The 11,646-nt window shown below is 38.1% G+C and overlaps 1 protein-coding gene and 2 long non-coding RNA genes across 4 annotated transcripts; 2 read left to right on the top strand and 1 right to left on the bottom strand.

Annotated features, from left to right (window-relative positions):
* Positions 1–1,097: 1,097 nt before the first annotated feature.
* On the top strand, positions 1,098–2,373 carry LOC111811618 (histone H1). The gene is made up of 2 exons (XM_023698555.2): positions 1,098–1,420; positions 1,527–2,373. The coding sequence occupies exons 1-2, from the start codon at positions 1,238–1,240 to the stop codon at positions 2,166–2,168; spliced, it is 825 nt and encodes a 274-aa protein (XP_023554323.2). The 5' UTR covers positions 1,098–1,237; the 3' UTR covers positions 2,169–2,373.
* A 429-nt stretch (positions 2,374–2,802) lies between these two features.
* LOC147789132 (uncharacterized) lies at positions 2,803–8,903 on the top strand. Its single transcript, XR_015411925.1, has 4 exons — positions 2,803–3,656; positions 7,132–7,356; positions 8,331–8,398; positions 8,546–8,903. It is a non-coding gene; the product is annotated as an uncharacterized LOC147789132 (long non-coding RNA).
* A 569-nt stretch (positions 8,904–9,472) lies between these two features.
* Positions 9,473–11,304, bottom strand: LOC111811622 (uncharacterized). 2 transcript variants are annotated; one of them, XR_002817577.2, is made up of 2 exons: positions 10,841–11,304; positions 9,473–10,356 (listed from the first exon to the last, which is right to left on the bottom strand). It is a non-coding gene; the product is annotated as an uncharacterized LOC111811622 (long non-coding RNA). The 2 variants fall into 2 exon arrangements; XR_002817576.2 differs by having other exon boundaries at positions 9,816–10,356; positions 10,921–11,304.
* Between the last annotated feature and the right edge of the window lie 342 nt (positions 11,305–11,646).

The raw sequence follows: 11,646 nt of genomic DNA on the forward strand, positions 1-11,646 counted from the left end.
ATTTTGACTTATAAAGTAAACATAACTTTAATGAAAATGATTGTATTTCAACCTAAAAACGAGCTTGAATAATCGTACCTGAATTTTTTTTCTAAGCCTAAACTATTGTTAACAAAATACAAGCAAATCACATAAAGTCAATCTTATACCGTATTTATAGATTCAAAGACAGCCGTTTCTTTCATGATATATATTGTTGTGTAACTATGTATCCGTCCCATCGAGACTTTTTCGGCCAACTTATAGACCTAAACCACAATAGCACATGGAGTTTGGTATTTGTTATCTAGACCCAACATGAGTTCGTTATGATGCTTGTTAAAAGAGTAGGTTAAAATTACCTATCCATGGTAAAAAGTTCTAATGAGATACTAACAAAATTTGACCGGCACATCGATTTTGTGAAAAACAAAACCGAACACATGTCATTTATTCAGTTGGTTCAATATTTTCGTAATTATAAATGAAAATATGATTTATCGGGTGAAAATGAATCTTTTCACAGATTTAGGGTTTATACTCATATCATACATGTTCAACTTCAGTGATGTTTCGAGTAATAATTTTGTATCGAAACGGTATCGGTTTTTTCCGATTTTTGTTTCGTTGGACTCGTTAACTAAGATACTACTAGTTGGAATGAAAATTTCAAGTTTTTATTTGAAGCATTGTCCTAAAATTTGCCCTAAACCACAATAGCATCATGATAAACCCTAGTCATGACCATTCCACATTCAAAATCAAATATCTCTTCAATTTCTTAACCAAATGACATGAATAAATATTCATTAGAAAGCTAATGTAATAAGCTACAAAATGAAAAAAACCCCATTTAAATCTATTAAGTGTAGCCTAAGTTATGCTCATATTAATCAAGCTTAAAAGCACACTCAATTCATCTCAAACACCTCCCCATCCAAACTCCTCCATCAAAGCCACCCAAATCTGGCGCTATCAGCCGTCGATGATGTTTGATCGAACGACCATAATTTAAACTTGGAAAAGGTAGCGATCCGCGTGATAGGCGTATTTGCCAATCAGATCTCAGCTTCCTTGCGATGAACATGACAAGCCGACTATTTAAGCCTAAACATTTTAGCCAAACCCACTCAACGAAATTACCAGTAACATTTCATATATCTCTCTCGTTTCTCTAGATCCCAATTTTTGTTCCGATCATCTTTCCATTTCCGAATTCTACTCCTGGTTTGTGGAATTTGATCTTGTTTCTACATCAATGGCTACTGAGGAGCCAGTTTTGGCGGTGGAGTCTGCGGCAGAGCCGGCCAACGCCGAACCAGCCGGAGAAAGTCCTGTGAAAAAGGCCGCGAAGTCGAAGAAATCCAAAGAATCTAAAGAGAAGAAGCCTGCTGCGCCTAAAAGATCTAGAAATCCCCCAACTCATCCTCCATATGAAGAGGTGTGTTGCTGAATTGAGTTTGGAGTTTAGAACATAATTTTCTTTCGGATTCATGTTTGGTGTAATGGATCTGTTTTGTTGATTTGGTTTGATGTTTTGATTTCAGATGATTAAGGATGCGATTGTCACGTTGAAGGAGAGGACTGGTTCGAGTCAGTATGCGATTACGAAATTCATTGAGGAGAAGCAGAAGCAACTTCCTCCGAACTTTAAGAAGCTTTTGTTATTCCATTTGAAGAAACTTGTTGCTTCCGGGAAGCTGGTGAAGGTTAAGAGCTCGTTCAAGCTTCTGCCAGCGAAATTGGCAGCTTCGAAGCCTGCTTCTCCTGCGAAGAAGAAGCCTGTTGCTGCCAAGCCGAAACCTAAAGCGGCGGTGAAGACCAAGGCTATGGCTAAACCGGCAGCAAAGCCGAAACCAGCAGCGAAGCCGAAGCCCAAGACGGCTGCTAAACCCAAGGCTGCTCCTAAACCTAAACCTAAACCTGCTCCCGCCAAGGCAAAGAGCAGTGCGGTTGCGAAGCCGAAAGCTGCAGCGAAGACTAAAGCTGCTCCCAAGCCGAAAGCCAAGGAGAATCCCGCCAAGGTTGCTAGGACATCCACAAGATCCTCACCAGGGAATAAGGCACCTGTTCCGAAACCGGCGGTGAAGAAAGCACCGGTGGCCAAGAAGGCTCCGGCGAAAAGCGTTAAGTCTAAGAAAGTGAAATCGCCGGCGAGAAAGGCTCCGGCAAGAAGAGGAAGGAAGTAAATGAGATAGAAGGAAACTAGCGGCGGTCCTGTAAATCCGTTATCCTTGTGTGGGTGTACAGAGCCTTACATCCCATGCTATAGAGGAGTTTACTTCAGACTTTTCGAGTTTCTTTTACTTGTTTACTTGTAGACCTTTTTCCCAAGTTGATGTATCACTCAGCTTAGTTTTTAATGGAAATTCTGTGATCAATTAGGAGCGTCAATTTCGGTTTTCAAGCCATGATTTCTACGGCCAGTCCGACTGCACCAATTATCTGGAAACGTTTCGTTTCTCTTACGCTAGAAATGGATATGGATTGCTTAATCGAAGTTTGAAGCTTGGTTGCTAAGCTTGGTAAATCTCGATCTTTCTTGTACTTCTCGCCCTCATATCTGTCTACGATGATTTCAAAGCGTATTTAATTCATTAGCTAGCTGTATTTGGTCATTGCTTAGATAGGTTGATTGGTTGATAGAGCTTGATCATACCCGTTCATCCCTTTTGCGATATGATTTATCATCCTTCTCGTAATGTTTGTATAATCTACTGATGTTTGCATTATTTCTCCCTTAACAGATTGTTAGGTTTTTCGTGCTTGGATAGGTCACTGGGTGAGAAGCTATCATTATCGTATAAAATCATGAAGGTTATAAGACTGCTTAATAAATCTATCTGGGTATTTGTTGAGGATTGTTGGGAGGGAGTCTCTAGAGTTGGAATATGTCTCAATTGGTTTGAGGCCAATATGTCTCAATTGGTTTGAGGCCTTTTGGGCAAACCCTTTTGGTTTTAAACCCTTTTGGGAAAACCAAAAGCAAAGCCATGAAAGTTTATTACAATATCATACTATTGTGGAGAGTCGTTATTCCTATCATGGTATCGATTTTGGTCTTATTCAAGATAGTCTAGCACCCATGAGAGTTTATGCTCAAAGTGGACAATATCATACTATTGTCGAGAGTCCTTATTTCTAACATGGTATAGAGTCATGCCCTTAACTTAGCCATGTCTAAAGAATCCTCAATTGTTGAACAAAGAAGTTGTGAGCCTCGAAGGTGTAGTCCAAAAGTGACTTAAGTATTGAACAAAGGGTGTACTTTGTTCGAGGACTCCAGAGAAGGAGTTGAGCCTCAACTAAGGGGAGGTTCGAGGGCTCCATAGGCCTCAAAAAAGGTTCTGTTATGTACTTTGTTCGAGGAGAGGATGGTTGGGAGAGAGTCCCAGCTGATTTAGGGAATGATCATGGGCGGTAAGGAATACATCTCCATGTTTCCTTGGGGAAACCAAAAGCAAAACCATGGGAGTTTATGCTCAAAGTGGACAATATCATACCATATTGAAGAGTTGTTATTCTGTGATCAATTAGGAGCGTCAATTTTGGTTTTCAAGCCATGATTTCTACGGCCAGTCCGACTGCACCAATTATCTGGAAACGTTTCGTTTCTCTTACGCTAGAAATGGATATGGATTGCTTAATCGAAGTTTGAAGCTTGGTTGCTAAGCTTGGTAAATCTCGATCTTTCTTGTACTTCTCGCCCTCATATCTGTCTACGATGATTTCAAAGCGTATTTAATTCATTAGCTAGCTGTATTTGGTCATTGCTTAGATAGGTTGATTGGTTGATAGAGCTTGATCATACCCGTTCATCCCTTTTGCGATATGATTTATCATCCTTCTCGTAATGTTTGTATAATCTACTGATGTTTGCATTATTTCTCCCTTAACAGATTGTTAGGTTTTTCGTGCTTGGATAGGTCACTGGGTGAGAAGCTATCATTATCGTATAAAATCATGAAGGTTATAAGACTGCTTAATAAATCTATCTGGGTATTTGTTGAGGATTGTTGGGAGGGAGTCTCTAGAGTTGGAATATGTCTCAATTGGTTTGAGGCCAATATGTCTCAATTGGTTTGAGGCCTTTTGGGCAAACCCTTTTGGTTTTAAACCCTTTTGGGAAAACCAAAAGCAAAGCCATGAAAGTTTATTACAATATCATACTATTGTGGAGAGTCGTTATTCCTATCATGGTATCGATTTTGGTCTTATTCAAGATAGTCTAGCACCCATGAGAGTTTATGCTCAAAGTGGACAATATCATACTATTGTCGAGAGTCCTTATTTCTAACATGGTATAGAGTCATGCCCTTAACTTAGCCATGTCTAAAGAATCCTCAATTGTTGAACAAAGAAGTTGTGAGCCTCGAAGGTGTAGTCCAAAAGTGACTTAAGTATTGAACAAAGGGTGTACTTTGTTCGAGGACTCCAGAGAAGGAGTTGAGCCTCAACTAAGGGGAGGTTCGAGGGCTCCATAGGCCTCAAAAAAGGTTCTGTTATGTACTTTGTTCGAGGAGAGGATGGTTGGGAGAGAGTCCCAGCTGATTTAGGGAATGATCATGGGCGGTAAGGAATACATCTCCATGTTTCCTTGGGGAAACCAAAAGCAAAACCATGGGAGTTTATGCTCAAAGTGGACAATATCATACCATATTGAAGAGTTGTTATTCCTAACGATATTTATGAATTAGAGGTTTATGGCGATCTCTCAACGTTAATTATGGCATAAAATGTGACTAGTTGATAAACCCCAGGTGTAAGGAAATCTCCAGAAACCAGCATAATTATGAAAAACAAAACTAGATGGTTATGGCTTTAGTTACTATTCTTCTATGCGATACAACTATTGGTTACACGATTTATTTGGTTTTCTAATTCTACACTTGATTTTTGTTTGGACCAATTTTCATGTAACTCAATAGACAAACATCTCTTGCTGCTTGATTGTATAGGTAGATGTCACTATGGCTTGAATTCATTCCTTCCTAAACTTCATATTTATTAGAATTTTCAGGATAATCTGTCAAGTATATGTGTTTTTTCCTCTAGGACTTTCTGTTAGGATATTTGTCGGGTCAAGTTGACTACATATCGTCTTTTTGCTCGGAGTAGTATCAAATTAGGAGAGGGAACTTATCATTTAGTAACAAATTTCCTGCATACAGTAAAGGGGGAAATTCTAGGGAGTCTGTGGCTTACATGTATAAGGAAGGTATTTAAGAGAACGAATGTACTAGTGAATCAGAAGGAATTGTTAGTGGGTGGAGAATTCTGCTGTATATTCTACCTCGAATCTCTTCAATTCATGTGTGAGAACAAATCTGGGTAGAAAGATTTATGTATGAAAACCAATTTGGTATATAGGAGGAGAATCCATTAACCAGAACTTTTGCTATCTTTTCTGTTATCTATTCCAAATGGATGTTCGGTGTAGGTTAGCAAGGTCGATTCGTTCTATAACTACTCATGCAGGTCACCTACTAGGATATCTATGGATTATAGGATTCAATAACTCAGCTGCTATCAATGTTAAGTTTTCTGTACTTTCTCATTGGCCTTAGTACATGTGATTGAATTGAAAAGAACATCCGTCTTGCTTTCTCTTTCTTTCTTTCTCCCTCTGGGTTGGATTTGTGTGTGCAGAGATGTCGAGGATTCAGATCGTTTTATTTTGTTTTGGTGTCCTTTTGATATCCTTAGTCTGAGGAAGCTCCATATTAAGTTTATGATATGGCTCTTTGGAACCATACTTTTAGCGATGTTTCTGGATATAGCAGCGCCATCCTGTAAGATTAGGAGATTTCCTATCAGTTTGTGATATATGAGATTAATTTATTAAATCATGGTCACTCTTTTAAGAGGATATTATGAATTGGTGGATTTTCTACTGTTTGAAGAGCATGGTTGAGAGATGTGCTTTATTTTTGGCTAAATCACTAGGAATGCTCATGGTAGATCGTTCTTTGCTGTGTTGAGCAAGTCCTTCCGGCTTTAAGACCTCGGTTCGATTTGGTGCAGTCATCTGTAACTATTAGGTTCTAACGGTCAACTAGGATGATTTATAGTTACATGATCGTTTTAGCTTGCATCATCCTTCTTTAGTCTGTTGTTAGAAATCACGAACCTTCGTAATGATATGATATTGTCTACTTTGAGCATAAGCTCTTATGGCTTTGCTTTTGGTTTCCTCAATGGAGATATATTCCTGACTTATAAACTTGTGATCAACCTCCCAACAATCTCTACTATCCTCCCCTCGAACAAAGTACAACATAGAGCCTTCCTTGAGGCCTATGGAACTCTCGAATAGTCTCCCCTTGATCGAGTCTCGACTCCTTTTCTGGAGCCCTCAAACAAAGTACACTCTCTGTTCGACATTTGAGTCACTTTTGACTACACATTTGAGTTTCACAATTTCTTTGTTTGACACTTGAGGATTCTATAGACATGACTAAGTCAAGGGTATGACTCTGATACCATATTAGGAATCACGAACCTCACAATGGTATGATATTGTCCACTTTGAGCTTAAGCTCATGACGTGTGCTTTTGGTTTCTCTGATAGGCCTCATACCAATGGAGATGTTTTCCTTACTTATAAACTCATATCAATCCCTTAATTAGCCAACGTGGGACTCTCCCAACAATCATTTCCTCATCTCCCTTCCCCTTCAAGTGATGTGCAGCACGTGTAGCTGCAATATTTTGTATGTGTTCGTGATTTGTACAAAGCAATAATTGAACAGATTGACCATTTCTTATTTGGCACAATTCAGTAAATAATAAAAGTTTGTTTATTCATTTTTTGTTTTGAATCCCTTTTAACTTCCTACATGCGTTTAGCATTGTTATAATTTCTGCTGCCACCGTGAACATCAAAATGGTAAACAACTCATGCTTGTTCACAGTGTCATATAATGTACGCCGGCATGTTTGCTTTTGCTATCTGTACATTTATGACAATCTTGCATCCTCTTTGTTGGCATCTGTGTGTGTCTATTTCTCTTGTACGGCACGGCGTTCAGCCCCTTTGATTTCCTCAATTGTGTTGTGGTTTTTATATTCCACCTCTGCAAACTGTTTTATCCTTAAGAAGCATCGGTAATTATAGTTGAATTGATTACACAATTTTCCTCTTTCCTTCAGAGTCCGATAAATTGAAGCTAGAATTTCTCCATCGAAATATTACATTACATTTTCCATGTGGCTAAAAGATGCAACGGTAGCAAACCCCAGAATGTTTGAGGAGGGCCTATCATCCTACAACCTTGGCAGGGAGCTGCTTCATATTCCCCATGTTTCTGCTACTTCAGTGGAATAACCTGGAAAATTTCTCCCTAATATCCCCCACGAGATACGAGATGGTTTGTTGTAAGTCCATATTCTCATTTATTTTGGTTATTAACTCTTATTTAGTTCATAACCATTTTGGTTCATATTTTTTATTCATGTATGTGCATTAATATTGCTGTGCCTATATAAAAGTTTGTCTAGCATTGTTTTGAGACGTGAACCCATTACCATTTTGTATTTGCCTAGAGACGATTGAGAGAAACTTTGTTGAGAGACTTTTCCGTGTGAGTGTGAGAGTGTGGGAGGTACACTTGTAAACACTTTGTTATAGTGATTGGCTTAACTTAGGGATGTAGGAGAATTTTTTCTCTCTGAACCATGTAAATCTTTGTCTCTTTGTTTAATTTCTGTTTGTGGGTGTGTGAGTGCAATCGATCTTGCTCTTGCTTCTGCTACAACAATTGGGTATTAGAGCATTGAAGGTTGTGACATTACGATATTTCTCGATGATTTAATCAATGGGTCTGCATTTAAGTTTTAGGAGGAAAATGTTTTCTTTAGCCATTGAATTCTCTATTTGCTTTGTGGATGGTTTTCATATGAGCCATCATGACAAATAATAGGGCTTCACATGAGGATAATGGTTTGAATTGTTATCTAGTTATTACCAATGTTCAATAGTTTCAAGCGGTACACGCATCACCTATGGTCGCCCGATGTTACGGGTTGTCTTGGTAGACTGCAAGCTGCCATATGGGTTGCTTAGAGATTGTGTTATTTACTTCCTCATCATTGTAACCAGTTGGTAGTTAAGGTCTCATGGGTACATGGGTAGGATTTGGTGCGGCGAGCCTCAAAAGTTTGCTAGCTTCTTGTGATTGGTTTAGTCGGTATTTTATCAGGTTTATCTTTAGTCGGTATTTCTCTTTGCATATTCTCTCTTTTGTTCTTCATGTTTTTCATTTAGATTGAGCATGTAAGTTATACGATCCTAACAATTTTAGAATGATTTTAGTTTTTTTAAAACCACTTCAAACAATAATATTTTTCAGATCTCTATTCGATGATGTCTATGTCTATAATGATGAATATGGAGGGGACAAGAAGTTTGATGTTCATGGTAACATTTCATGATTTTCATCCCTCTGTTGCTCTCAATCATTAATTTTGAATCTGTTCTCTAGAGAAAAAAACATGAACATGAAGCATTTTGTCTTCTGCAGAAAGGAAAAAAAATAAAAATTATTTCTGTATTGTTTTGTTGTAGGAAAATGGAGAAGAAACTGTTATTTTCAGATGGGATGATGTCAAACTTGAAATGATGAAAAAGTTTGGTTCACAAAATGCCATGAATTCTGTTAGGGTTTGTAGATTCGCGATTGATCTATGATGATAGAGGTCTTTTCGGGAGGCATATACTAATCTGGTCATCCTATTCACAACGACCTAATTTCTACACAAGTTGTATCATTGCATTTGTTCAGTCGGGTTGTCAAAGGGCAATTTATGCTAATATGACCGGAACTAGAATCTCAGATTTTGCCAGTTCCATGGCTACATATTCAGTCAAGCACATGAGACTGAGTCGCCTATACTTGAGCTCGAGAAAGATTCTTTATTATTGACCGTGTCTGCTTCAACTTCATTCATCACTCATGTTGTGTAGTATGTAGCAAGATTATAAGTCAAGTCTCAATAAGGAAGATTTTGAGCCCTAACGACAAAGGAATGAGCATTTTTAGGGACTAACCCACTTCCCATTACCCGACGAGAGGAATTCCTCGCACATAATTAAGGGAGCCATTGAAAGGTGACTAAAACATTAAAAACGACAACTACCCGAGCTAATTACAGAGGCAAGAAACACTGGGTAACCGTTTCTTATTTTTGCAATCTTCCGGTGACCTTCCTCATCATATACTCCCGTTTCATTGGAAATTCAAACGTCGCAATGTCTATCCCGACTCTTAAACTCACTAGTGCCCTAAGCACTAAACACAGTTTTTTCGGTCTTTTGCACCATTTCATAAGTAACTAGAACTAATCTAGGTTCTTATATTGACGTTACTTCCCTTCGTCACAAACTTTAAAGTTCACGGTCTAAATTTGTAAAAAAAAAATTTCCGATCCTCGAGCAATCAATTTGTCCATACACAAGGTGTTAGTTTCTAGGGTCACTATTGAGTCATGAGTGTGTTAAATGCTGGCTGGCTGAAAGAGCCATTGTTTCTTAGCATCCCAACATTACATGGACTTTATGACCCACCTCCATTTATGACCTTCACATGTTACCTCTTTCTTATTTTATTTTTATCATTATTTTCTTCTCAACCATACCATTTAATTTCCCGACCCTTTCACCCGACAACCCTACAAAAGCAACGACCGGAGCGGGAGAGTTAAGAGCTAAAAACGAGGATCCCCCACGTCTTTCTCTCATTCAAAACCGTGCACGAGTCTTTCATCTTTCACGGCTCCTAAGCTCGAAGTCTAGTTATTAATGGACCACACTGACATCCTCCTCTTTCTGCATACACTGTAGTTAACTTCAGTTGTATTATAGTTTACATTATAGCCAATTTACACCATACCCATGTGACCATACCCTATTCATTATTGGCCCACAACAATTATATCAAAATTTTGTACTCGTAGAACACGCCATCACCTACAATCCTTTCTTCTTCTAGCGGGGACTTCCATGAAATAAAACGGGCGGCATCATCGTATGCTCGAAATTTGTTGCCCTAGTTTATAATATTGGAGTACTACTATGGTCGATTTGTCACCCAATCTACTTAAACAACCTAAAGGTTTTGCCCCACAACGTTTGGAGAATGAGCGTGTGTGTATATATATATATATATATGCATGACTTAGTCCGTTATTCTCGCAATTCAAATAAGATTCAGATGAGGGGGGTTGGGTTAAGTCTCTGAAAGCATGGTTCTTGCCTCCCTCCTTGGAGCTCGTCAATTCCTTGGGTGATCCCTTGCTCTCATGTTCGAGGGTTTGCTCGTCATTTAGGCCGATGAGTGAGTTTTCTGCTCATTACAGTCTCCCCGTGATTCTTCGCACCTGAATAGTATCAGGACCCTTGATCAAATAAACCCTCCTGTAACCCACAACTCGAAATGAACCTTGCAACAAGACGCTGATATTTGCTACGTTACTCTTAGATCAAATGCGCATATGTAAGTATATATGTATTATATGCTTTTTACACATAAATTTGGGACGGAGTTTTTGATCTCCAATAAAGAATAACTGTCTTAACTAATGAACTATGTTTATATTTTCATGTATTTCTTTCACATTTAAGATGAAATTTGTGAATCAAACATAAATCGACATGCAAAAAAAATTTACATTCAAGTTTGTTCATAAGAGAAAAAAGATCGAATTTACGTCAATCTATTTGCTTAAGCTTCTATTAGCGATAGTAATTCAACGGGTATCGTTCATGAGATAAACGAACCAAAATCTACTATTAATCGTCAAGGGGGAAAAGTTGAGTTTCTCAACAAGAAGAAAACTTGAGAAAAACAAAGCAAGATTTTACCTTATTTCTTTCGAACTTCCCCAACACAAATACCTCACAAAATAGTAAAAGTTGGTGAATTAGAACAACCTTTCACAGACCTGCATATATGTATGTGTCAGTAATCGATGCGGAGGACTCGTCGAGACGGGCCAACGGAACAGCGAACCCGAGCTTTAGATTGAGAAAGAAAGCCAAGTTTCGACATCAAGATGAAAGATTTAACATGACGGGTGTTGAGGGGAATGAAGCCTGGTCCGAAATCATTCAAAAGTCGACGAGTTTGATTCCCGAGAGGTTGAAATTCAAAGAGATGAACGATCTCGCACCAGACAACATTTCCCACAACTGTTCATGAGGAGAGAGAAACACAAAAATAGAGAGAAAAACAATAAATTGTTAACTTTCTTGGGGTCTTTTTATACTCATCGAATGATCTCTTTGTGCAAACTTTTCATACTCATTTTGTGAAGAAAGAAACAGTACATTGATTTGGTCATTTATGTTCGGTTTTTTTAATGTAACATTTTTGTTTTAAAAATTGGTTTTTTTTTTTTTAAGAATAAAATGTTTAAAACAAATATAAAATAAAACGTAAAAGAAAATATAATTATTTTATTTTTATTCCTATCGAAAGGCACGAGCTACAAACGGCCCCATGACCTTCTCAACAGCTACTATCAATTGTCTAGGATCTCGTCCTCATTACCTAAAAAAAACATAGTATGAAATTTTAGGAATTACGACTCCTTACAATGATACAATATTATCCACTTTGAGCATAAGCTCTCACAGTTTTGCTTTGGGATTCCCGAGAAGGTCTTATA

This window comes from Cucurbita pepo, chromosome 15 (genome assembly GCF_057944985.1).
Source record: "Cucurbita pepo subsp. pepo isolate OVF chromosome 15, ASM5794498v1, whole genome shotgun sequence".
Classification (NCBI taxonomy): domain Eukaryota; kingdom Viridiplantae; phylum Streptophyta; class Magnoliopsida; order Cucurbitales; family Cucurbitaceae; genus Cucurbita; species Cucurbita pepo.